Source organism: Neoarius graeffei, chromosome 7, assembly GCF_027579695.1.
Source record: "Neoarius graeffei isolate fNeoGra1 chromosome 7, fNeoGra1.pri, whole genome shotgun sequence".
Lineage (NCBI taxonomy): Eukaryota > Metazoa > Chordata > Actinopteri > Siluriformes > Ariidae > Neoarius > Neoarius graeffei.
In genome coordinates this window covers 45,950,573-45,976,716 of record NC_083575.1, presented here as the reverse complement: position 1 = coordinate 45,976,716, position 26,144 = coordinate 45,950,573, and the positions used below count along the sequence as shown (strand labels likewise).

Here is a 26,144-nt window from a genome sequence, read left to right as displayed (position 1 = left end):
ATTAAACATGACAAAAGAAACATTGAGTGTTTAGATAAAGGCAAAAAAATAGTAAAATTAGAAAATTTATTTCTGACCATAATGTCCCAAATGAGAGACCAGTTTCTGAGACGGACCCATATATATATATATATATATATATATATATATATATATATATATATATATATATAAATAAAATCACACACAGAGTACTATGCAAAAGTCTTAGGCACATGTAAAGAAATTCTGCAGACCAAAATGGCGTAAAAAGTAATGAAATCTTCCAACATTTAAAAAAAAAAAAAACTATAAACAGCAGCAAGCTATAATAAATGAAACAAATTCAGTATTTGGTGTGAGACGACCCTTTGCTTTAAAAAAACAAAACAGTAGTCTCGGGTACATTGAGTGCAGTTTTATAAGGAAGTGAGCTGTAGGTTTTACTGAGCATCTTGCAGAACTAGCCACAGACCTTCTGGACACTTTGACTGTCACACTTGCGTCTTAATTTTGCAGCAAAACCCAGTACCCTTCATTATGTCTTCTTTTTTAATCTGAAAAGTGGTCTCTTGTGGAATATGAGGGTAAGTCAAAAAATTCTAAGACAAATGAAGAAAATCTTTATTTACGAAAATAACAAAGCTATTTCTCTACATGTCCTCCATTTAAGTCGAAACACTTCTGCAAGTGATGTTTCCATTGGAGAATTCCTTATTTGTATTCCTTTTTTTGAATTCCTTTTGAAATAATATCTGTCTTAGAACCTTTTGACTTACTCTTGTATGCTGCTCAGATACATTGGTTTTCTGTAACATTTAATTTTGTGCTGGAAAATGAACGTTTGAAACTCTAAAATGTTTTTGTACTGACTCAATAATGTAGAAGTCATAAAGTAGGACTCCAACAAAGTTTGTATGAAAAAAAGGGTGCCTAAGGTGGGGTTTACATTAGACCGTATCAGCGGATCATCAGATTAACGTTTTTAAAAACGATTAGCGTGTACACAGCAACGCCAATACACGATTCGCGTGCACACAGCAACGCCAATACACGGATACGCTAATCACATGACTAATTCGGCACATAAGTTGAAATGTGTCAGTGCGGCTCATCGCTTCCTCCTCGGCGGCTGCGCTCCAAATCACTCCGTCCTGAACAGCGAGTGCCCTCTGGAGGGTGCGCACTCCGGCCCTGCGCAGCTCACAGAGCGTGCGAGTGTAGTGCGCGAGTGTAGTGCACGAGCAGTGATTCGGGACTGAGCCGCTGTGCGCAAGTCACTTACCACTTGCAAGTGGAAGGATGGCAAGCCTAAAGACCATCATAACTACACAATGGGCAGTATTTGCATCAGTATTTGCAGTATTTTTATACTCTTTAATGAAAGGTGATACAAGGCGGAAGTCCGCGCCGTTTTTCAGCAGTCGCGTCACATGACCAACGCCAGCGAATCAGGAAGGTGGATGTCACAGTGACGTTGTCCAATGACGACGCCAGCTAGAGCTCAGCACAGCGTATCCGCGTATTCTCAATGTTTACACAGCACCGGACCAGACACGATCTGGATTGAATACGTGGACCCTGGCGGATTCCCGTTTCCAGGCGTTTTAATGTAAACGGACAGTGCATCCGCAAAGAAAACGAGACAGATACGGTCTAATGTAAACTTGGCCTAAGACTTGGAGAGTACTCTGTGCATGTGTGTGGATGAGGATATTACACAGTTGTGCAAAGATGTGAAGTTGATCTTTGAGTAGTGAATGTATATTTCATGTGTGACCGAAGTGAACGAGTGAAAATATTTTCAATATGACTATAACCTTCATATCTTCGTGCAACTGTGTAATGTTTATTTTATATGGACACATCTGCAAAAAATACTCAAGTTAACAATGTTGTGCAGTTTTGACAATATGCATCGAGTCAGCAGAAAAACACTGGGAGTGACGTCATCAGAGTGAAATATCGGAAAATGTGTCACTTAGATCCGTTATGTGTTTTGTCTGAAAAATGCGAGTTTTTCAACACGAGAAGATAAACTTCATATCTTCAAGCCAAAGTGTGATTTTCTTTTTATTATATAGACACATTTGCAAACAAAGTACCCAAATTTATAAAAAACAATTCATCAGTTTCCTTATGAGTAACAGATTTATGTCACGGTTTTGGTTCTCCATGTCCCGGATGTAGCTCGTATGAAAAATGAGTGGTATGTTTCCCAGTATAACACTTGTCCAGATAATATACATACATGCATACGTGTACATAATTTGTGATTTAATGAGATGATAATCGCCTTCTTTATCAAGTGCTTAAAAATGTAGAGGAGGTGGCTTTTTAGAGATTTTTCAATATTATTCCAATGAACTGCTCTCTTAAAATGAATGTTGAATTTCCCATAATTTGTCCTTACTAAAGGAATATAAAATGTAGATCTAAAAGCCAGCCTTGTTTTATACTTGTGCCTTGCTGAAATAGGAGTAAGAAGGTTCTTGAAAGCTGTTGGTAGCAGATTTGAATCAAGTTTATACATGAAAATGCAGTTTAAATGATGTCAGGGAATTTGATACTATTCAGATCTTTGAAAGTAGGACATGTTATGATCATTGTACTGGGGGAAAAAGCAATAATTCTAACAGCTTTCTCCTGTAACACAAAAATGGGATGCAAGGTGGTCTCATAAGTATTGCCCCAAATGATTGCACCATAAATGAGAATTGGGTAAATAACAGAATAATACAACTGAATTAGAATACTCTGTGGTACATACTGGTGGCACTTAGCTTTGATCCCAACACCCCTGGAGAACATGCTCATATTTTATCTGGAAGTGTTAATTCAGAATGGTCATTTGTTGATTAGAGGAATCAATTTCATATTCCAGACCTGTGCGGTATTAATATTACTGTAAAACCAGTATTAAAATACCGATGAACAAACAACTCATCTCAACATGGTACCACAAGACAAATTACAAGGTTTAATTGCTGGGATTCTCAAAGTGGGGTCTATGAGGCGTAGTCAGGAGGTCTGTGCTTTTATTTATTTATTTCTCATCTCATTATCTCTAGCCGCTTTATCCTGTTCTACAGGGTCGCAGGCAAGCTGGAGCCTATCCCAGCTGACTACGGGCGAAAGGCGGGGTACACCCTGGACAAGTCGCCAGGTCATCACAGGTCTGACACATAGACACAGACAACCATTCACACTCACATTCACACCTACGGTCAATTTAGAGTCACCAGTTAACCTAACCTGCATGTCTTTGGACTGTGGGGGAAACCGGAGCACCCGGAGGAAACCCACGTGGACACGGGGAGAACATGCAAACTCCGCACAGAAAGGCCCTCGCTGGCCACGGGGTTCGAACCCAGAACCTTCTTGCTGTGAGGCGACAGCGCTAACCACTACACCACCGTGTCGCCATTTATTTATTTATTTATTTATTTATTTAAAGTCTTCTTTCTAGCTATCGGCGTATTTGAATTGGTTTAATCCAGACTTCATTTTGGCCTATAAACTGTCTTCCTGAATCTAATAACTATTTTATAATAAAATGTGTTCTGTGAGTGGGGCATTCAGTAATAAGGAGCTCTCTGGCTCCAGTCCATAGCAAGAAAAAAATTATTCTGCACATTTTTAAATAAGAGTAATATGTGAAAAGTTGAATGGATTGTGTTCACAAAATAAATGTGTACCAAGATGGTCTGTGTCGTTACTAATGGCTAAGGGGGTTCCTGGCTGCAAAAAGTTTGTGAGCCCCTGGTTTAAGGTATTGTTGATATTTTCATGTTTTTAAATGAACTCACCATTTCCACAGGACATTATTTGCTGCTGGTGCATCGACACCATAAGCCAGCCTCCATGGCTCAGTTCGGGGGACAGAAGAACCCTCCATGGGCAGCCCAGTTTGCTGCGACTGCGGTGTCTCAGCCTGGACATTCTGCACAGTCCCTTGACTTGAATAGCTTACACTGTGAGTAATATAATAAGTGACACATGTATGGTTATTTGTGAATTTATTATTGTTACTAGTAATCTTTTCTCTATAATCAGATTGTGAAGATTAAAGTGCATATTCTGGACCAATTTCGTTTTTTTTTTTTTTTAATATGAAAGTATGTTCCTTTACACACTCATCCAGAAGGGTAATTTTGCACAAGGCCATCTGTCTACAGCAGAAAAAAATAAAATAAAACGCGTCTGGAAAAATCCCAAGGGAGTCTGGAGCCAGAATCGTGACGTTATCTGCAGAAGCGCCAGCAGGCTGCGCGAGCTTGCATGGTTTCAGTGCACAGCCTGTGTAGACCAAGCGCTCCCATTTCTCTCTCGTTGTCCGGTCTTTTGGGAAACGATGATTACTAATCCCATCAAGATTGGTGTTGCTACACCCTCCTACGATACATCTGTTAACCATTTTAATAATTACGCGATAACGCTGAAGAAATTAGCAGAAAACCACCAGGTCGTTTTCTCATAAACAAACCAGCGCTGATCTAGGATTCAGAGGGAGGCGTCTCGCAGATGACGTCACGAAAATCAATGTTTGCCGGGAAATCCAAATGGCAAGTTTTTTCAGAGGCGGACCAATTCGCCTCAAATGGCTTGATTTCAACTGAATTTTTCTTGTATTGCGCAAGGTTTACAAAAAAAAATAGCAGAGAATGCAGAATGTTACAGATATTTGACCAAAGTTTAATATAAAGTAGTAATATAAAGTTACATTGATCTTGCTCCTGAATTTACCCGTGATATGCCCTTTAAAGGTTCAATGTTTTGAACCATGTTCAGTGTTCACTGCTGTATACTTTGGATTATGTTTAGTCTGCTTTGTTCTACATTCTATCCTACTGAATTGTGCAAGCAGTGCTTGGTGTTGGAAAGTTGCGTATAACTTCTTTTGTGCTGTTTGTCCTGCTACAGCGTTAGGTGTTCAGCAGCCATCTCTTTTAGGTGCTTCCCCCTCCATGTACTCCCAGCAGTCAGCCTTGGCTGCAGCGTCCCTCAACACACAGTCTGCTGCCAATTACCAGATTTCCCAGCAGACTGCAGCTCTCCAACAGCAGGCAGCTGCAGCAGCCGCAGCTGCACTGCAACAGGTGATTTGGTGTAATGTTACACACTACTCTGCTGTGTTCATACGTTGAAAGTGCTGGAGTTCTGGCATGAAAGCCCTCATTCAGAAAGCACACTCTTCACATTCCAACAGTACAGCTTTTGCTTGCTAAGGATCATATTTTAATGTTGTGTAAAGAGTTCATGGTGATGGTCTGAATGTTGATGTCCTGAAATATCAGTGCCCCCCCCCCCCAGCTCAGCGTAGCTGTAATTCTACTCACAGCTGCAGTGAATAAACATGAGGCTCTGCTGTGTGTTTAATTTTAGTCTCAGATCAATTCAGCCCTGCAGCAGTACCAGCAGCAGCAACAGCAGCAACAACAGCAGCAGCCACCTCAAGCTCCCCCACCACAACCACCTCCTCAACAAACACTCTACAATGTCCCACATCAGGTACTCCTGCTGAACAGTTTTTTTTTTAAATCATGCATGCGTTTCAAGCTTTTTGCACAAAGAACTTAATCAGTCTCTCATACTCTCATGAAATAGTGAAACGTACTAAATTAAACTACTCTGTTTGCATTTTAGCATCTCAAAGTAATCTCATTGCAACATTCTTTGGCAAATTTACATCTTAATGCAGTACTTTTTAATTGTTGGGCGCAGATGACACATCTGTGAGACCGTCTCTTGTGTAAATATTTGAAAGAATCAGCGGCACAAACCATTATCACCAAAAAGATTCACTATGGTGGGCAACAGATGGATATCATCTGTTCACAATTAGGCAGATAAATCCAGATGCAGAGCTTTTGCTGTTAACTGGTGCTGATGCACTGCAGATGATGGTGTAATATTAAAAGAAAGAACAAACACACATTTTAATTAATCTGATATGCATAGGACCATATATATAAACATGGCTTGTACCTGAGTTTGAAAAAATTGGATTTTTCCCCCCTGAAAACACTCAGATCTACCTTGGCCTTTAGGAAGAAAATGATATTTGTACCACTTGTAACATGAGCAGTTCCCTGTTCACCTTCATAGTGGAAATAAAGATTACCCCTGATGCTGAAGGCTTCAGGAAAAAAAAAAGGCAAATACATTTGCTTGTCAGGATTTACAAGCAAATTGGCTCTCACATTTGTATTTAAATGAGAGATGCAGAACCTTTATTTTTAAATACATTTTTGAGTGGATAGTATACTATAGCAGCGTTTCTCATTGTTTTTCAGTCACGGCACCTTTCAGAAGTATGCAAATTCTCAAGGCACCCCCATATAAAATATACGCAGTCACGCTGCCCATACGCTGACCCCGGCAGTGACGTTGTGACATGGGAAAGGGGGCCGTGAGACAAATTTTGATGATGCATGAGGCAGCGATGATCTGCATTAGTGTAACCTATTGTTTTTTGGAATTTTAATTCATTTTATTTATCTCAGTGTTAGAATATATAATTTTTTGGCGGCACCCCTAACAAAGCCAGACGGCACCCTGGTTGAGAAAGGCTGTACTATAGTATACTCATCCTTGACTCTTGTACACTGCATAAAAGGGAATTTTGAAAAGTATATATTTTTGAGAGTTAAAATCGACCGCAAAGTTGGCATTCGAGCTGCCCCGCTGAGCCAGCCAGCCCTGAGTGCATGACGTCACAGCGGTAACCGGTTTTAAGGCCAAGGCCTTTTACAGCTATAGACCAAAGTCATATAAATAAAAATTTGTGGTGAAAGTAAGAAATACCGTTACTGACTTGCTCAACTAAGACTGATTTGACTTCATTGATTGTGGGTTGACTGTCATTAAAACATGATGGGTGTTATAACTTATGCAACATACATGTACATACATGTCGTGGCTCAGGTGGATAAGGTGCCATACCATAAATCCGGGGACCCGGGTTCGATTCCGACCTGAGGTCATTTCCCGATCCCTCCCCATCTCTCTCTCCCCTGCTCATTTCCTGTCTCTACACTGTCCTATCCAATTTAAAAAAAAAAAAAGGTGAAAAAAGCCCAGAAAAAATCTTTAAAAAAAAATTCTGGCTATGATGCGCTACTTTCAGACTTAATTAAATTTTTTTAACATTGACTGTATAGTGCAATTGTATACAGTTAAAATACAACAGGGATGAGAATTTTCCGCCGATGGGCGGATTTCCGACTTTTTCAGACCAAAATGATCGTTTTTGAGATCGATGTAAATCCGTTGAGAAATTTTCGGGGGGGTGTGATTAACGATCTGTGGTCACCTTATAACGCAGACATCCCAAGTCTCCCGGAACTTCCGGGAGTCTCCTGCATATTGATAGAAGCGAGCAAGAGCGTGCGCGCGCAACATTTAAGGTCTGCATCACGCATCTTAGAATGTGCGCACGCGAGGGAGACTGTGTGCAGTGTTGCCAGATATTGCTGACGTTTTCCTTCCCAAAATATGTTCAAAACCCGCCAAAATGCACTTAAAACCACCCAATGTGGCAACACTGCCTTGTGTGCCTGTTCATGTAGCGCATGCCAGACAAAGAGCATCCTGATTGGGTTACTCAGCAAAATAAGCCAGTCAGCTTTCAGTGTGGGCGGGCTTTTATCCCTTTTCTCGAGGACCGACCGGCATAGCAGAGAGAGAGCGCGCGCCCCAAAAAACCAAAGTACAAAACCCACTTCAGCTCAGATTACACAAAAGAATCTCCCTGTCTAATAAGGGTAGAAAATAATGACAGTTTCGCGTGATGTACTGTTTGCAGCAGTGATTTCAGCATTGCCCATGGTGGCTTAAATGACTGTAAAGGACATGTTGAGGTGAGGAGTGTCATTTCATGTGCATTATAGGTCTACAACAGGCTGTCATGAAAAGACCAAACTTATTGAAGATTTCCGTAAAGTAACAGTGTATGAATATGCATTATATATATCAAATACACGTCATATACAAGTGTGTATCTTTTTATAAATGAGGTTAGCTTGTCTAATGTAGCATGTTGGGGAGAATCATAGTATCATATCTATATTTCTGATAAAATTTTAGGTATGATACCATGTATAACTCTCCTACTTCTTGCTCATTTCATGGGGGGGGGAATTGCTGAAATGTGCTGCGCGGGAGCGTCTGCCCACATTTTTTTAGGCCGAGATGAACTTGTAGTTTTTGATTTAAAAAAAAATTTCCAATTTGTAATGCCCATTGTACATGCCTGTTCTTTAACTCAAAATCACCATCTCGATCTTCAAATTGACCGTATGGTATATGCATTACATTACACAACATCCTGTCCAGATAAAACCTAGTTAGTACACACAACAGTTGAAAGGGAAGTGATGAGTGATGTTGAATGTTGCCTGCTTAATATGCAAGAGCTCCTGCTACCATGATAACATCAGAAGAAAGCTTAAGAGAATTATATGATGGAACTTTTTTTCTGGTTTGCACTTCATTTTAAAGGATTAGAGTATTCAAAGACATGAATAGCAAAAATGCAGAAATATAATACTGTAGAGCTCGTTTATATTAAAAGGTGCATTGATTTTTTTGAAATCATCAAATGTGAATTGATTAAAAACAAGTCTCTTGTACCATATTAATCATTTTCACCTAGTAGTCCACCAAGAAGGGGAATTTATTTCCAAATACATTGCAACTTTTTGCTGATAAAATTAATGGTTTTGGGGTAAAAAAAAAAAAAAAAAATAAATAGCCAAAAATCATTAGCCCCTGGAACTCCTGGGCCATGGGCCCCGCCCCCTTGGGCCATGGGCCCCGCCCCCTTGGGCCATGGGCCCCGCCCTGGTTTTTTCAAACTTTTTAAATATTTTTCATTCTCATCCCTGATACAAGAATAATTACAAGTGATGCAAATGCAAAACTCCTTGGAGGTGAACATGTAATGCATGCTCAGGAAGTGTTCTGTGGTGACATTTTGTGCAAAAAACGTGTTGGATGAGCCATGCCGAAGCATCAAGTCCCAGACTTGATTTCATGCCTCTTAGCTAGTTTGCATCATCCAGCTGGGTGACTGGTTTGGTATTTATTCAGGTGAAAATTATTCCTGCATTATAACAGTAAGCATTGAATGATCTTAGGTTAACTTTTTTTGCTTCGCTTCATGAATGTTTTTTCTCTTGTTACCTTGTAATCATTCAGTAATTGCTGCTGTTTTCATGATTCCACATGCTTTTGTTGTTGACAGCTTCCACAGCCTCAGCCTGCTCTGCTTTCACAGGTAAACTTCATTATTTGTTGCTCCATTACGCTTATCCGTTCAGCAAATACAGTGTCTTGCAAAAGTATTCATCCCCCCCCTGGTGTTTGTCCTGTTTTGTTGCATTACAAGCTGGAATTTAAAATGGATTTTTGGGGGGTGAACACCGTTTTGATTTACACAACATGCCTACAACTTTAAAGGAGAAAATTGTTGTTTTATTGTGACACAAACAATAAGATGAAAAAATAGAAATCTGGAGTGTGCATAAGTATTCACCCCCTTTCGTATGAAACCCCTAAATAAGAGCTGGTTCAACCAATTCACTTTAAGTCACATAATTAGTTGATTTAAGAGCCACCTGTGTGCAATCAAAGTATCACATGATCTGTCACATGATTGCTGTATAAATCAACCTGTTCTGGAAGGACCCTGACTCTGCAACACCTACTAAGCAAGCAACATGAAAACCAAGGAGTCTCCAAACAGGTCAGAGACAAAGTTGTGGAGAAGTATCGATCAAGGTTGGGTTAAAAATATCCCAAATTTGAATATCCCATGGAGTACCATTAAAATCCATTATAGCAAAATGGAAAGAGTAGGTCACCACTACAAACCTGACAAGAAAAGGCCGCCTACCAGAACTCTCAGACCGGGCAAGGAGGGCATTAATCAGAGACGCAGCAGACACCAGAGATAACACTGAAGGAGCTGCAAAGATCCACAGCGGAGATGGGAGTATCTGTCCATAGGACCACTTTAAGCTGTACACTCCACAGAGTAGGGCTTTATGGAAGAGTAGCCAGAAAAAAGCCATTGCTTAGGAAATACATTTGGAGTTTGCCCAATAGCATGTGCCAGACTCTTCGAACATATGGAAGAAGATTCTCTGGTCAAATGAGACAAAAATTGAGCTTTTTGGCCATCATGGGAAATGCCATGTGTGGTGCAAACCCAACACCCTGAGAACACCATTCCTACAGTGAAGCATGGTGGTGGTAGCATCATGCTGTGGGGATGTTGTTCATTTGCCGGGACAGGAAAGCTGGTCAGGACTGAAGGAAAGATGGATGGCACTAAATACAGGGCAATTCTGGAGGAAAACCTGTCTGAGTCAGCCAGAGGTTTGAGACTGGGACAAAGGTTCACGTTCCAGCAGGACAATGACCCTAAACATACTGCTAAAGCTACACTGGAGTGGTTTAAAGGGAAACATTTCAATGTCTTGGAATGGCCTCATCAAAGCCCAGCCCTCAATCCAATTGGGAATCTGTGGGATAACTTGAAGCTCGCTGTACACCAGCGCAACCCATCTAACGTGAAGGAGTTTGAGCAGTTTTGCCTTGAGGAATGGGCAAAAATCCCAGTGGCTGGATGTGCTAAGCTAATAGAGGCTTACCCCAAGAGACTTGCAGCTGTAATTGCAGCAAAAGGTGGCTCTAGAAAGTATTGACTCTTTTTGCGGGGGTGAATACCTATGTACTCTCGATTTCTGTTTTTTTTTTTTTAAATCTTATTTATCACAAAACATTTTTCACATTTAAAGTGGTAGGCATGTTGTGTAAATCAAGTGCTGCTCACCCCCCAGAAATCCATTTTAATTCCAGCTTGTAATGCGACAAAGCAGGACAAAACACCAAAGGGGATGAATACTTTTGCAAGACACTGTACATTTAATTAAAAGACTAGCACCTTTACTTTCCCTGAAAATTTTGTTCTTGATATAGTCAATGCTAAATAAACCTTTGTGTACTCTGCTGCAAGAAGCTGAATCATGTAAACTGATAAATTCAGCTTCATTTAAATTTCTCATCAAAACTCACCAACTGCTGATTTAATGTCATTGTAAGTAATGCTACTCTCACTGAACGCTTTATTAGGAACACCTGTACACCTACTTATTTATGCAGTTCTCTCACTAGACAGTTGTGTGGCAGAAGTGTACTGCATAAAATCATGCAGATAAGGGCCAACAGCTTTGAGTAATGTTCACATCAACCATCAGGATGCAGGAGAAAATGTGATCTCGATGATTTTGACCATGGCATGATTATTGGTGCCAGACAGGCTGGTTTGTGTATTTCTGTAACTGCTGATCTCCTGGGATTTTTCACACACAACAGTCTCAAGAGTTTATACAGAATGTAGTAATAATGAAAAAACATCCAGCGAGGAGCAGTTCTACAAACAGAAACAACTTGTTGATGAGAGAGGTCAACTCAGATAGCCACCCTGTACAATTGTGTTGAGCAGAAAAGCATTTCAGAAAGCACAACACATCAGATCTTGAGGTGGGTGGACTACAGCAGCTGAAGACCACTTTGGGTTCCAGTTCTGTCAGCCAAGAGCAGAACGCTGAGGCTGCAGTGGGCACCAGTTCACCAAAATTAGATAGTTGAAGACTGGAAATAGGTAGCCTGGCCTGATAAATTTCACACAGATGGTAGAATCAGAATTTGGTGCCAACAGCCTGAATCCATGGACCCAGCCTGCCTTGTGTCAACAGTCCAGGCTGGAGGAGGTGGTGTAATGTTGTGGGGAATGTTTTCTTGGCATGCTTTGAGTCTGTTAATACCAGCCAATCATTGCTTGAAGGCCACAGCCTATTTGAGTATTGTTGCTGATTAGGGTTAAGCAATATAGCCTCAATTATATGATATTTCAAGGAAATTTGCGATAATGATATTTATGATACATAAAAAAAAATACTGAACGTTTCATCTGTGATTTACAGCTTGCAGACAGCAGCATTTATTAACGCAAATAAAATGAAGGGCATTTTCCATCCTTCATTTCCGATGAGCTATGGTCATTGATGACCGACGACCTAATTCAAATAATGAGTCTATTGCCACGAGGTGCCAGCAGCATTATAGTGCAGTTGTAGTGATGCAGCAGAAGTCAAATGTAAGCGCAAAAGTGGTCCAGGTCGTGTTTTCCCTGGAAATCTTAAGTATAACATAACTGTTAACACTTTAGTATAACAATAGCTAAAGTAACTTGACTCTTCTGGAGCCTGCACAATATTGTCTTCTAACAAAATTTTAAAAGCACAAATGTAAACAAACGGCAGCAATCCAAACAAACCTTCAGTCAAAATGTTAACACTCACTGCTTATAAAAATAAAAATGCTGTCAAAACATTGAACAGTTGCCTTGAATCTTTTTTTTTTTATTTGATTACCATCAAATGTGGTAGACTATCAGTGCTAGAGCTGTTGCATTGCCTCTAATTTCTTAGTGCACGGTCAGGCTGATGTATGGTTCCTCGGGTCGGATTGACCACATGTCTGTAATTGAGGCAAACAAACTCCTCCGACAATAGTTTAGCTGCTAGTTTGTTGCCGCATGCTTCATACGTCACTGGCAAGGACGTCTTTTGAAAAATATTTTTTACCTGGGAAGTTGTATCTTGGGTTGAGCTTTTTAACCAGTTGCTTAAAGTCCTCCTTTTCCACCATCTGGATTGGGATCATATCCTTGGCCAAACAATATGTAACCACATCAGTCATTTCTCTCCACTGTTTGCTCTTCCTGTCATATGGAGTGCAACTAGCGAGTGCTCCAGCGATGCTCAGTTGAGTCATCTGTTTACTTTTGGGCAGCACGTCACCAGCTGCTCGTATCTCCTCCTTGCATCCCTTCACAGCCTGGTTGTACTCAAGTGTGTGTTTGTCTCAAGTAGTGAAACAAGTTTGTGTTTCCACCTTTAGCGGTAACAGTTTTCTTGTATATTTTGCAAAGTAATGTGTTTCGTTGGAGGTCTGACCTCTTGTAGCTAAAGCACTTTCATACTATTAAAGTAGCTCCCTTTTTTAGGTACTAAATCGTCATTGCTGCTCTTACTCACAGACACGTTTGGGCTTGTGTAATTGTGCGCACTCGGGAATGTAAATGCATTGCATCGTTATATTGCGAGATGGCACTTTTTTTTTTATCTCACAAATTTATACTGGTGTTATCATGGACAGTGTGATACAGCACAGCTCTATTGTTGATTATGTGCATCCCTTCAAGGCCACAATTTACTATCTTCTAATGGCTACTTCCAGCCTGATAATGCACCATGTCGCAAGGCAAAAATAATCTTGGACTGGTTTCATAAACATGACAATGACTTCACTGTTCTTCTGTGGCCTTCCCAGTCACCAGATCTGAATCTTTGGGATGTGGTGGAATGGGAGATTCGTAGCAAGTGCAATTAAAATCTACAGGAATTGTGTGATGCGATCATATCAACATAGACCAGAATCTCAAAAGAAAATTTCCAACATCTTGTGGAATCCATGCCGTGAAGAATTGAGGCTGTTTTGAGAGCAAAGGGAGGCCCTACCCAGTATTAGTATAGTGTTCCTAATAGTCAGTGTATGTCCAGTAAATAGAAAGCAAGGTTGTTTCAATCAGTAGAGTGAATTTATTTATGCATTTAAATATTTTTTTTATATTGAACTGTACATATTTATTAATTGCAGCAAGGGAATCTTTCTTTAAATGTAAGCGTATTGTTCATATGCACAGATTTGAATTAGGTACTAAAATAACAAAGCTGGTGCTATACAGAAACCTCACCTATGCATGGGTGCAATGAAATTTAGAAAATTAAATTGTAAATTTTGTACACTGCATCATCTGTGTTTGCCACATTAAAATTTTTCTTCCTAGTTTATAAGCAGTTATTACAGTAGTATTAACGACATTAGCAAACATGGCAAATTATACTTGGGGGATGTCGGTAGCATGTCAGTGCATATGTAAAATATGGCATCTATATGGTTTTCTGTCATTTAAGAAATCTGGTTTGTGGTCCCCAGCCACCTGTTGCTTTGCCAACCAGTATGGCTTTGTCGAACCCGCAGCAGACGGCACAAATCACAGTCTCCTACCCGACCCCCCGCTCCAGCCATCAGCAGCAGTCTCAGCCACAAAAACAGCGCGTTTTCACTGGGGTTGTCAACAAGCTGCACGATACATTCGGGTTTGTGGATGAAGATGTGTTCTTTCAGCTTAGGTAAGGGATAGTGCAGCTGTGTTTTTTGGATTGCTTTTAAATAATGGGTATTTATAAAAATGCTGATTATCACATTTCTGTTGTGTTTCTAGTGCTGTAAAGGGAAAAACACCCCAAGTGGGTGACCGTGTTCTGGTGGAGGCTGTCTATAATCCAAACATGCCCTTCAAATGGAATGCCCAGCGCATACAGACTTTACCTCAGTTACCCAACCAATCGGTGAGCAAAACCAATTTGCTAAACTGATCCTCCACCAAAAATCTAAATAACCGACAAGATAACTGGTTCTATATTGCTTTCAAAGGATGTCATTGCCGTGATGTTGATTACTGTGCTTTTAATCTCCATATAGCACCAGGCGGCCCAGCCCTTACCTCAAGTTTCCCCACAGCTGTCCAGCTTTTACTCTGACGCAGGAGTACAACGCTACAGTGACATACACACAGCGGTGGATTCAAGATCAAATGTAACCGTTTGAAGTGTTCCCTTTTCTTTCCCTCATAGTGCATTCATGTCATGTTGGAATTATGGCAATTTTAAGTTTTCAGCTTGTAAAAGAAATTCATGTGTTTGTAATTGCCAGGGGAAATCTCATTCCGTTTTGGCAGTTGTGACAGCTGTCTAGTCATATATATATATATATATATATATATATATATATATATATATATATATATATATATATATATATATACACACACACACACACACACAGACAAACAAGCAGCTTCCACCATTAAAGGTAGAAAAACTTATAAATATCTGGGTATTAACTCCTGAATGTAAGCTCTGGGGAATCTCTCTGGTAGAAAAATGCTATTGTTGGCTAGCTATCTGTTTGGCATATTGCTGCAGTGACGTAGCTGCTCTGACAGTACCAGCCATCAAAGTTTCTAGGGAAGAATTACAGTAGTGGTTTCCCATTGCCTTCTACTGGATTATTATAGAGGTTTTCTCCTCTCAACCAGTCACACCTATGGGCAGTTTAGAGTAGCCAGTTAACCTAACCACATGTCTTTGGACCATGGAGGAAACCCACGCAGACACGGGGAGAACATGCACACTCCACACAGAAAGGCTCCGTCGGCCGTGAGGTTTGAACCTGGAACCTTCTTTCTGTGGGGCGACAGTGTTCACCACTGCACCACTGTGCTGCCCAATTGTGAGCTACTTGCAGGAAAACATTTTGTAATGTGCTCTTCATCACCACACGGATTAATATGACTGCAGCTTAAGTCAAGTAACGCACATTCAGTGAAAATTCATGGCCATGTTTACTGAGTACCAGGTGAAAGAACAAAACTTCCGTCCCATAACAAGAGCAGGTCTCATAGTCCTGCTTCATCCCCGTTTTTTCTGGGTAAGGATCCAATGAGACCAGGATAAAGCAACAACTGAAGATGGAGTTTCCTGTCATTTTCAAGTAAAGACTTTTATACAAAATACTGCTTGGTGTTTTTAATACAAACCATAGTTTAGCTTTCTTCAAAGAAACTGTTTAGACATTAAACTGCTTTTGCTATCGTAACATGACAAGAAAGCTGGCTAACTACTGAATACAGTCATTTTAGTGTTTGCCTGAGCTTTTCAAGTCAGATGAGATGAACGGCTCCATTGGTTAATTACCATATTTCTTCCATGGCATGAGTGAACTGAAATATTGCTTCTTTTCTCATTACATAAACAGGTGTTAGTCACAGTTCTTTGCTACTCTTCCTTTCTGCCAAAGATGAGCTGTGTCTAAAATGTTACTACATCTGCTCTGGTTTACACTTTGTGTTAAATGTCAGTTTTTATACTCTGTTTTCTCACAACCTGTTGTCTGTTTTGCTAAACCGTGTTTGGAAATTAGGGCTCGAAGAAATTTACTTTGTTCTTGAAGCATTCATTGGGTTTTTCAGATTTCCTCTGTTAGTTTAATAGTAATGAAGTGGATGATAAAACAAGCATAGAATAGCTGATGTCTGTATTGTTCTATGTAACTAACCAAGTATTTTGAAGTGCAATATTCAGGATGCCTCTGCACTTACTAGTTCTTACCAGTCCACCATGATCTCTTGTCATCTTTCACAGGAGATAATATAGATAATTTTCTAGTAATCTTTAAAATGAAGCTATGTTTTACCTCTGGTCCTGAATAGTCATTAATGACTACATGCTTGTTTTGTCATGGGTTTTTGGTTTTAAGCAATGGCCAAAACTAATAAACAATTGATTTTATATTTGAATTACTTTCTTACTAATTCTTTCTTATTGGTCTCCTTATCATGGGGTTTTGTGTTTTTAATAAACCTTTTCCTCAGGTCTTAACCTTCATAAAGCCTAGGTCACAACCGGACGTACGATTTTTTTTTTTTTTGGCCATGCGATTTTTGGCGTTTCCCAAATCGCTGCTTTTTTTTTTTTTTTCATGGAGAAAGACGCACGTTGGCCGTAAGTTTGTCTTGCAACCTGAAAAAAACGTAAGCGCCTGTAGAGTTTGTTTGACATGACAAAGAACCTCTGCAGCCAGTCTACGGCTCGAAAATCAGCACGTCACACGCGCGCCCTCCGTGCGTTTCACGCGTGCCCTCTGTGCGTTTCTTGCGTTTTTTGCACGTAGACCGGCCGTAGGAGCACGTACGGCCGGTTGTGACCGAGGCTTAATAGGTCACTCAAGTTCATGTGTTGGAAGTGAAACAGTTTTCATATACTCTGTGCATAAAATGTATTAAAAATGTATACCTTGCGCCCATATGTACATGGCCAGCACCAGTCTCGACAGGCTAGTCCCAAACTGGTTGCTGTAATCCTCTGGCTCAGTTGATTCTAACTCGTTTGTACTGCATGTTTCAGAGCCAGCCTCCTGCTCCCAACATGATGAAGGCAGGCCCTTCCATGATTCAGTCTCTACCTCCACCTACCACGTTCAGTGTGCCAGCACAGGGTCCCCCTCCCTCATTACTTCAGGCTCAGCTTTCAGCAGCCTCTCTCGCACCGTTGCTCCAGAATCCACCCCAGCCTCTCCTTCCTCAGCCACCTCAAAAAGGTAGAGTAACTTAATCCAGCTTCTCAGCAAGTTCTGAGTGCTTCCAAAATGAGAGATGGTATTACCTTATGCTCTGTTTAAGCTGTTGCTTCTGCCTGTCTTGTAGATTCAGTCTTTTCAGGGGGGTTACTCCAGCCTCCAGTGCGGATGATGCCCCAACCTCAGCCTGTGAGACGCATAGACCCCTCCCCTCGCTTTCCCAGCCGCAGTGATAGACCAGAACTCATTCTGAGGAAAGAAGACCGAAGGTCAATATTTATTTGTTTGTGAAATTAAATTTTCTATAGGTCATTCTTAAGGCTTATTCACAGTGTGAAAATAATTACAGCTATATAATTTTAGCTATAGAATTTATTTTATAATGAAAATTGATCCTACTTGTATATTGCTGAAAAACAAAATGGTGGATTCATTTATAACAGTCAACATATCCCATCTATTGTTCATCTGAACACTTGCAGGAAGTACAAAAAGTAATATGCATACATGAGAGACGGATTGTTATTTATATTTTAAACAATCAATTGGAGATATTCTGTATGCGAGTCTTCTGATGTACTTTTTGCTGCAAAACTGTATTTTACAAATTATTGGCGCCTCTACAGATAATGGTGATGTCGTTTCTTGTAAAGAGTAAGAGCTCTGAGACTACACTTGTCTAGAGATCTTGGACTGCTCCTCTTAGCAAAAAACCTTTGAAGATGTATTTTATTTCTTAGGTTTGCATACCTATAGACTCCCCTTGTCAGTTCAGACCAAAGATTTTCAACAGGGTTCAAATCCAGAGATGGCATTTGCAAAATATTTGATTATCTATCTTTAACCATTCCTGTATAGATTTAGGAGTATGTTTATGGTCATTGTCTTGGTAAAATATTCACCTATGGCTAGCTGTTAAAGTGCATATTCTGGACCAATTTCATGTTTTGTTTTTTTTTTATATGAAAGTATGTCCCTTTACACACTCATCCAGAAGGGTAATTTTGCACAAGACCATCTGTCTACAGCAGAAAAAAATAAAATAAAACGCGTCTGGAAAAATCCCAAGGGAGTCTGGAGCCAGATTCGTGACGTCACCTGCGGAAGCGCCAGCAGGCTGCGAGAGCTTTGCACGGTTTCAGTGCACAGCCTGTGTAGACCAAGCGCTCCCATTTCTCTCTCATTGTCCGGTCTTTTGGAAAACGAGGAGTACTAATCCCATCAAGATTGGTGTTGCTACACCCTCCTACGATACATCTGTTAACCATTTTAATAATTACACGATAACGAAGAAATTTGCAGAAAACCACCAGGTCGTTTTCTCATAAACAAACCAGCGCTGACGTAGGATTCAGAGGGAGGCGTCTCGCAGATGACGTCACGAAAATCAATGTTTGCCAGGAAATCCAAATGGCAAGTTTTTTCAGAGGCGGACCAATTCGCCTCAAATGGCTTGATTTCAGCTGAATTTTTCGGCTATTGCGCAAGGTAAAAAAAATAGCAGAGAATGCAGAATGTTACAGATATTTGACCAAAGTTTAATATAAAGTAGGAGAATTACATTGATCTTGCTCCTGAATTTACCCATGATATGCACTTTAACCTCCTGGCAAAAGCCAACTGCTATTGTTTTTACCATTAGCGCGCAAAAAAAAAAAACCCAGCCCAGAAGCATCAACAATTCACTGATTCATCATATTTAACAATGCTGTTGGTTTGTGCATAGCCAAAAATATTTTAATATCCGCACTAATTCTGATAGTAGTGGTAATAACACTTGGAGTGCAGGTTCTCATTTTTATCCCCCACCGGCCGAAAGGGGGATATGGGCCGAAGGGGGATTATGTCGTGGTGATTTCCGTCTGTCCGTCCATCCTGGGGAGGGTGCTCACCTTCTGAAAATAACTCCTCTCTCAATTTTTGAAGGAATTTCACCAAACTTGGCAGGATTCTTGGTTGTATGTCGGTAATACACACAATTTTATTAAATTCTGTCACATTTTACCAGCGTTACAGCCCTTGATTAACAAAATTATACTTTGACAATTTCATGAGTGTGTTTTCTCTCTCTCATTATCTGTAGCCGCTTTATCCTGTTCTACAGGGTCGCAGGCAAGCTGGAGCCTATCCCAGCTGACTATGGGCGAAAGGCGGGGTACACCCTGGACAAGTCACCAGGTCATCACAGGGCTGACACATAGACACAGACAACCATTCACACTCTCATTCACACCTACGGTCAATTTAGAGTCACCAGTTAACCTAACCTGCATGTCTTTGGACTGTGGGGGAAACCGGAGCACCCGGAGGAAACCCACGCGGACACGGAGAGAACATGCAAACTCCGCACAGAAAGGCCCTCGCCGGCCACGGGGCTCGAACCCGGACCTTCTTGCTGTGAGGCGACAGCACTAACCACTACACCGCCGTGCCGCCTGAGTGTGTTTTCCTTCTGAAAATAACTCCTCTCTCAGTTTTTGGAGGAATTTCACAAAACTTGACAAGAGGCATTGTGTTATGTTGCTAGTACGCATATTGTCATTTTCGTTAAATTCAGTCCCATTTTACCAGAGTTACAGCCCTTGAATATTAACAAACTTGTACTTTGGTAATTTGATCAAGGTGTGTTTTCTTTCTGAAATCAACTTCCCTCACAATTTTTATCCCCTGCTGGCTGAAAGGCCCGAAGGGGGATTATGCCGTGGCGATGCCCGTCTGTCCTGGGAAGGGTACTTGCCTTCTGAAATCCACTCCTTTCACAATTTTTGGAAGAATTTCACAAAACTTGATACAATTCTTTGTGATTTATGTCGGTAATATGCATTGCAATTTCGTTCAATTCAGTTGCATTTTACCAGAGTTATGGCATAGTTGCCAGCAGGGGATATTGTGCTCTCGGAGCACTCTTGTACACACTGCTGCCAGGAAAGGCTTCTTTCATGCAACACATCTAAGCAGCTTGTTATGAAGATGGTGTCTAACTAACTGTACAGTTATAAACTGTGATCTATTGGCTGTTCTTTTCTTCTCTCAACGTCCTCCTCAGTGTAAGTGGCGAACTGTTACTATTAGAGCTGGGACTTCAGACACACCAAAAAAAGCAACAGGGCAAGGGATTAGCGGCAGGCTGCCAGGTAGCTCCGTTATGTGTAGTTGTCGATGTTGATTTTAAAAGTAACCAAGTAAATTACAGAGGGAAATGAATATTTATGTCTGAGTGAAAAATACTGTGGCAAGCGTGCGTGGAAGAGTCTGAAGTCAGAAATCTTAGGCTACGTTTACACTAGACCGTATCTGTCTCGTTTTCTTCGCGGACGCACTGTCCGTTTACATTAACCCCCCTGAAAAAGCGGGGAAACGGGAATCCGCCAGCGTCCACGTATTCAATCTAGATCGTATCAGCTCCGGTGCTGTGTAAACATTCAGAATACGCGAATACGCTGTGCTGAGCTCTAGCTGGCGTCTCATTGGACAACGTCACTGTGACATCCACCTTCCTGATTCGCTGGCGTTGGTCATGTGACGCGACTGCTGAAAAACGGCGCAGACTTCCGCCTTGTATCACCTTTCATTAAAGAGTATAAAAGTATGAAAATACTGCAAATACTGATGCAAATACTGCCCATTGTGTAGTTATGATTGTCTTTAGGCTTGCCATCCTTCCACTTGCAAGTAATAAGTGATCTGCGCTGGGATCTCACACACAGCGGCTCAGTCCCAAATCGTGGCTTGTTCACTTCACTCACGCGCTGTGTGAGCTGCGCAGGGCCGGAGTGCGCACCCTCCAGAGGGCACTCGCTGTTCAGGGCGGAGTGATTTGGAGCGCAGGATGCCTGCGGAGCCGAGCGTATCCGCGTATTGGTGTTGCTGTGTGCACGGCTAACGGTTTTAGTGTCAACGCGAATCGTTTTAAGAACGTTAATCTGATGATCCGCTGATTCGACGTAATGTAAACGTAGCCTTAGTTTCTCGGCCGTTAGCCTGTGCTACTTGCTCTCGATAGCTTGACTGCTTCATTAGCATTTGCTAACACTACTGATGAACGCTACAGTGGCTGGAAGGTGACTTCACTGCTGCGCTAATGGCAACGACTTGTGGTTAAGCTCCCGTTGGCTTTTGAGAAGGCCAAGAGAGAAATTTTTGGTCCCTCTCACTATAAATCAAAACCTGATTGGTTAATTCATCTGTCACTTCCTACATAAACATACACTGCCATGGCCTTCTGTCCTGGCAATGAAGTCCTAACCAATGAGTGAGCCAGCTCGAAACCTTTCTCTGCCTAGAGATAACAAACAAAAGAATCTAATTGATTAACTATTTTAATGTTTTCAGGACCGTAACCCTTTCATTTCTAAAGCAAATTTGATATAAAATGAGGCTGAACTAGAAGAGAATGATTATAATGAAATTGTGAAAGAATGAAAGCAATTAAAGAATTGAAATGCTGATTTGGGCCTTCTCTGAAGGCCCTGACTATTCCCGTCTGGTGTAAGTGGGGTAGTACAGGGTGTCCACAGGGTCTTTAAAATGTATTAAATCAAATTTTTGAAAATTAAGACCCGTATTAAAAAGTCTTAATAGCCGTTGTCTCATCTCATCTCATTATCTCTAGCTGCTTTATCCTTAAGGTCGCAGGCAAGCTGGAGCCTATCCCAGCTGACTACGGGCGAAAGGCGGGGTACACCCTGGACAAGTCGCCAGGTCATCACAGGGCTGACACATAGACACAGACAACCATTCACACTCACATTCACACCTACGGTCAATTTAGAGTCACCAGTTAACCTAACCTGCATGTCTTTGGACTGTGGGGGAAACCGGAGCACCCGGAGGAAACCCACGCTGACACGGGGAGAACATGCAAACTCCGCACAGAAAGGCCCTCGTTGGCCACAGGGCTCGAACCCGGACCTTCTTGCTGTGAGGCGACAGCGCTAACCACTACACCACCGTGCCGCCCTAATAGCCGTTGTATGAAGTCTTAAATTTTGTGGCTAACTTTTCTGTGTGAACTGCCAATTTGCCAGAGTTTGTATGCTAAAACTTTGTGGGAATTCACTTTTTTTTTTTTTTTTTTTTGTATTGCGTAGCCAAGTTGCGTTCGAGGGTTTTATTTTTTTTTCTGAGTAGGCAAGTCCTGCAAATTTGATGTCATTTTAAAAATGAAACATTTTGCACAGCGCACCTCACTGACTGCAAAACATTGTGTGACAACAGCTATGCTCATCAAAGTCCTTAAAACAAACTCCAGTCAATTCAGCATTATGGGAAAGTGCAGTTTTCTGACGAGTGGTTGGAGGAGACGTTTAAAATCATGGCTAAGGTCCATCGCTGGAAATAAGCGGGAGGCATTTTGTTCAATTTGTAAAAGAAACATCAGTGTGAACTTGATGGGGATAAAAGCTGTCCGGTCACATATGCAGAGTGGTAGCCACAGAAGAGCTTTGGAATGCAGAAGGCAGCAGTCTGTTGCCAGTTTCTGTGCTGCTACTACAATGGCTACAACACCACAACCCAGTACCACAGCTGAAATTTCAACAATAGCCACAGCTTCATCTTATGACCTGACGGTGACTTGGCACCACGCCAACGCTACACACACAGTTTCTGTGGTGCCTCAATACATCATGCAAACACCACTCTCTCTGAATTCCAACGAAGGAATTAAGGATATTTTTAAAGCTATGTTTCTCGATTCTGACATTGCCAAGATATTCGCTTGTGGCAAGGACAAAATCGGGTATATAATCATATCTGGGTTAGCACCTTACTTCAAACAGCGGCTTGTTGATAGCATTAAAAAGGCTGGGCCTTTTGTACTGATGCTTGATGAGAGCCTTAATCAATCGACAAACAAAAAACAGCTCAACATCCATGTTCGATTTTGGGAGGATGGCTCTGTCCAATCCAGATACCTTGGATCTCAGTTCTTGGGACATGGAAGAGTTGATGACCTGTTGAATCGCATCAAAGTTCATCTTGCATTTTAATTTTTGATATTGATTTTAATGATTGACTAATGATATTCTGTGGTTGCTGGGGTGCAAATTTGATTAGTTTTCTTTTATTTAGAATTCTTTTATTGCGTTGCTCTCCACTGTGGTTGCAGCAGGGAGGGAAAATGGTGCTCCTAGTGGTTGTGTTCCTATCAGAGAGGAGTTTGCATTTCAAATCCGTCTCGTCTCGTCGTCTTCCGCTTATCCGGGACCGGGTCGCGGAGGCAGCAGTCTAAGCATGGAAGCCCAAACTTCCCTTTCCCCAGACACCTCGGCCAGCTCCTCGGGAAGAACACCGAGGCGTTCCCAGGCCAGCCGAGAGACATAGTCCCTCCAGCGTGTCCTGGGTCTTCCCCGGGGCCTCCTCCCGGGGGGACATGCCTGGAACACCTCCCCAGGGAGGCGTCCAGGAGGCATCCGAAAAAGATGCCCGAGCCATCTCAGCTGGTTCCTCTCGATGTGGAGGAGCAGCGGCTCTACTCCGAGCTCCTCCCGAGTGACTGTGCTTCTCACCCTATCTCTAAGGGAGCGCCCAGCCACCCTGCGAAGGAAACTCATTTCAGCCGCTTGTATCCGCGATCTTGTTCTTTCTGTCATTACCCAAAGCTCATGACCATAGGTGAGAGTCGGAACGTAGATCGACCGGTAAATTGAGAGCTTCGCCTTTTGGCTCAGCTCCTTCTTCACCACGACGGACCGGTAAAGCGACCGCATCACTGCGGAGGCTGCACCGATCCGCCTGTCGATCTCACGCTCCATCCTTCCCTCACTCGTGAACAAGATCCCGAGATACTTAAACTCCTCCACTTGAGGCAGGACTTCTCCACCAACCTGGAGAGGGGAAGCCACCCTTTTCCGGTCGAGAACCATGGCCTCGGACTTGGAGGTGCTGATTCTCATCCCAGCCGCTTCACACTCGACTGCAAACCGCCCCAGTGCATGCTGAAGGTCCTGGTTTGAAGAAGCCAACAGGACAACATCATCCGCAAAAAGCAGAGATGAAATCCTGTGGTTCCCAAACAGGATTCCTTCCGGCCCCTGGCTGCGCCTAGAAATTCTGTCCATAAAAATTATGAACAGAACCGGTGACAAAGGGCAGCCCTGCCAGAGTCCAACATGCACTGGGAACAGGTCTGACTTACTGCCGGCAATGCGAACCAGACTCCTGCTCCGTTCGTACAGGGACCGGACAGCCCTTAGCAAAGAGCCCCGAACCCCATACTCCCGAAGCACCCCCCACAGAATACCACGGGGGACACGGTCGAATGCCTTCTCCAGATCCACAAAGCACATGTGGACTGGTTGGGCAAACTCCCATGAACCCTCGAGCACCCTATGAAGGGTATAGAGCTGGTCCAGTGTTCCGCGACCAGGACGAAAACCGCATTGTTCCTCCTGGATCCGAGGTTCGACTATCGGTCGAATTCTCCTCTCCAGTACCCTGGAGTAAACTTTCCCTGGGAGGCTGAGAAGTGTGATTCCCCTATAATTGGAGCACACTCTCCGGTCCCCTTTCTTAAAAAGAGGGACCACCACCCCAGTCTGCCACTCCAGAGGCACTGTCCCCGACCGCCACGCGATGTTGCAGAGGCGTGTCAACCAAGACAGCCCCACAACATCCAGAGACTTGAGATACTCAGGGCGGATCTCATCCACCCCCGGTGCCTTGCCACCGAGGAGCTTGCAAACCACCTCAGTGACTTCGGCTTGGGTAATGGACGAGTCCACCTCTGAGTCATCAGCCTCAGTCTCCTCAGTGGAAGACATGACGGTGGGATTGAGGAGATCCTCAAAGTATTCCTTCCACCGCCCGACAATGTCCCCAGTCGAGGTCAACAGCTCCCCACCCGCACTGTAAACAGTGTTGGCAGAGTACTGCTTCCCCCTCCTGAGGCGCCGGACGGTTTGCCAGAATTTCTTCGAGGCCGACCGATAGTCCTTCTCCATGGCCTCCCCGAACTCCTCCCAGTTCCGAGTTTTTGCCTCCGCAACTGCCCGAGCTGCAGCACGCCTGGCCTGCCGATACCCGTCGGCTGCCTCAGGAGTCCCGGAGGTCAACATGGCCTGATAGGACTCCTTCTTCAGCTTGACGGCATCCCTTACTTCTGGTGTCCACCACCGGGTTTGGGGATTGCCGCCACGACAGGCACCGGAGACCTTGCGGCCACAGCTCCAAACAGCTGCGTCCACAATGGAGGTAGAGAACACGGTCCACTCAGACTCAATGTCCCCCGCCTCCCTCGGAAGCTGGGAAAAGCTCTCCCGGAGGTGGGAGTTAAAGACCTCCCCAACAGAGTGCTCGGCCAGACGTTCCCAGCAGACCCTCACCATACGTTTAGGCCTGCCAGGTCTGTCCAGCTTCCTCCTCCGCCAGCGGATCCAACTCACCACCAGGTGGTGATCAGTTGACAGCTCAGCCCCTCTCTTCACCCGAGTGTCCAAGACATAGGGCCGGAGATCAGATGAAATGACTACAAAGTCGATCATCGACCTCCGACCTAAGGTGTCCTGGTGCCACGTGCACTTATGGACACCCCTATGCTCGAACATGGTGTTCGTTATGGACAAACCGTGACTAGCACAGAAGTCCAATAACAAAACACCACTCGGGTTCAGATCGGGGAGGCCGTTCCTCCCAACCACGCCCCTCCAGGTGTCACTGTCGTCGCCCACGTGAGCATTGAAGTCCCCCAGTAGCACAATGGAGTCCCCAGTCTGAGCACCCCTCAGTACCTCTCCCAGGGACTCCAAGAAGGCTGGATACTCTATACTGCTATTTGGCCCGTAGGCACAAACAACAGCAAGAGCCCTCTCCCCAATCCGAAGGCGCAGAGAGGCGACCCTCTTGTTCACTGGGGTAAACTCCAACACATTTCAAATCCGGATTTTTAAAAA

The 26,144-nt window shown here is 42.8% G+C and overlaps 1 protein-coding gene across 2 annotated transcripts in view; it reads left to right on the top strand.

The window, feature by feature from the left end:
• The window catches only part of ccar1 (cell division cycle and apoptosis regulator 1), a 51,224-nt gene that overhangs the window by 6,251 nt on the left and 18,829 nt on the right, over positions 1 to 26,144 (top strand). For both annotated transcript variants that reach the window (XM_060925769.1, XM_060925768.1), the window contains exons 2-10: positions 3,800 to 3,955; positions 4,903 to 5,078; positions 5,365 to 5,490; positions 9,227 to 9,259; positions 14,050 to 14,246; positions 14,339 to 14,465; positions 14,599 to 14,712; positions 17,082 to 17,274; positions 17,381 to 17,522. In XM_060925769.1, the coding sequence (XP_060781752.1) occupies positions 3,844 to 3,955; positions 4,903 to 5,078; positions 5,365 to 5,490; positions 9,227 to 9,259; positions 14,050 to 14,246; positions 14,339 to 14,465; positions 14,599 to 14,712; positions 17,082 to 17,274; positions 17,381 to 17,522 (1,220 nt within the window). In that variant the 5' untranslated portion in view covers positions 3,800 to 3,843. The remainder of the gene's footprint in view (positions 1 to 3,799; positions 3,956 to 4,902; positions 5,079 to 5,364; positions 5,491 to 9,226; positions 9,260 to 14,049; positions 14,247 to 14,338; positions 14,466 to 14,598; positions 14,713 to 17,081; positions 17,275 to 17,380; positions 17,523 to 26,144) is intronic.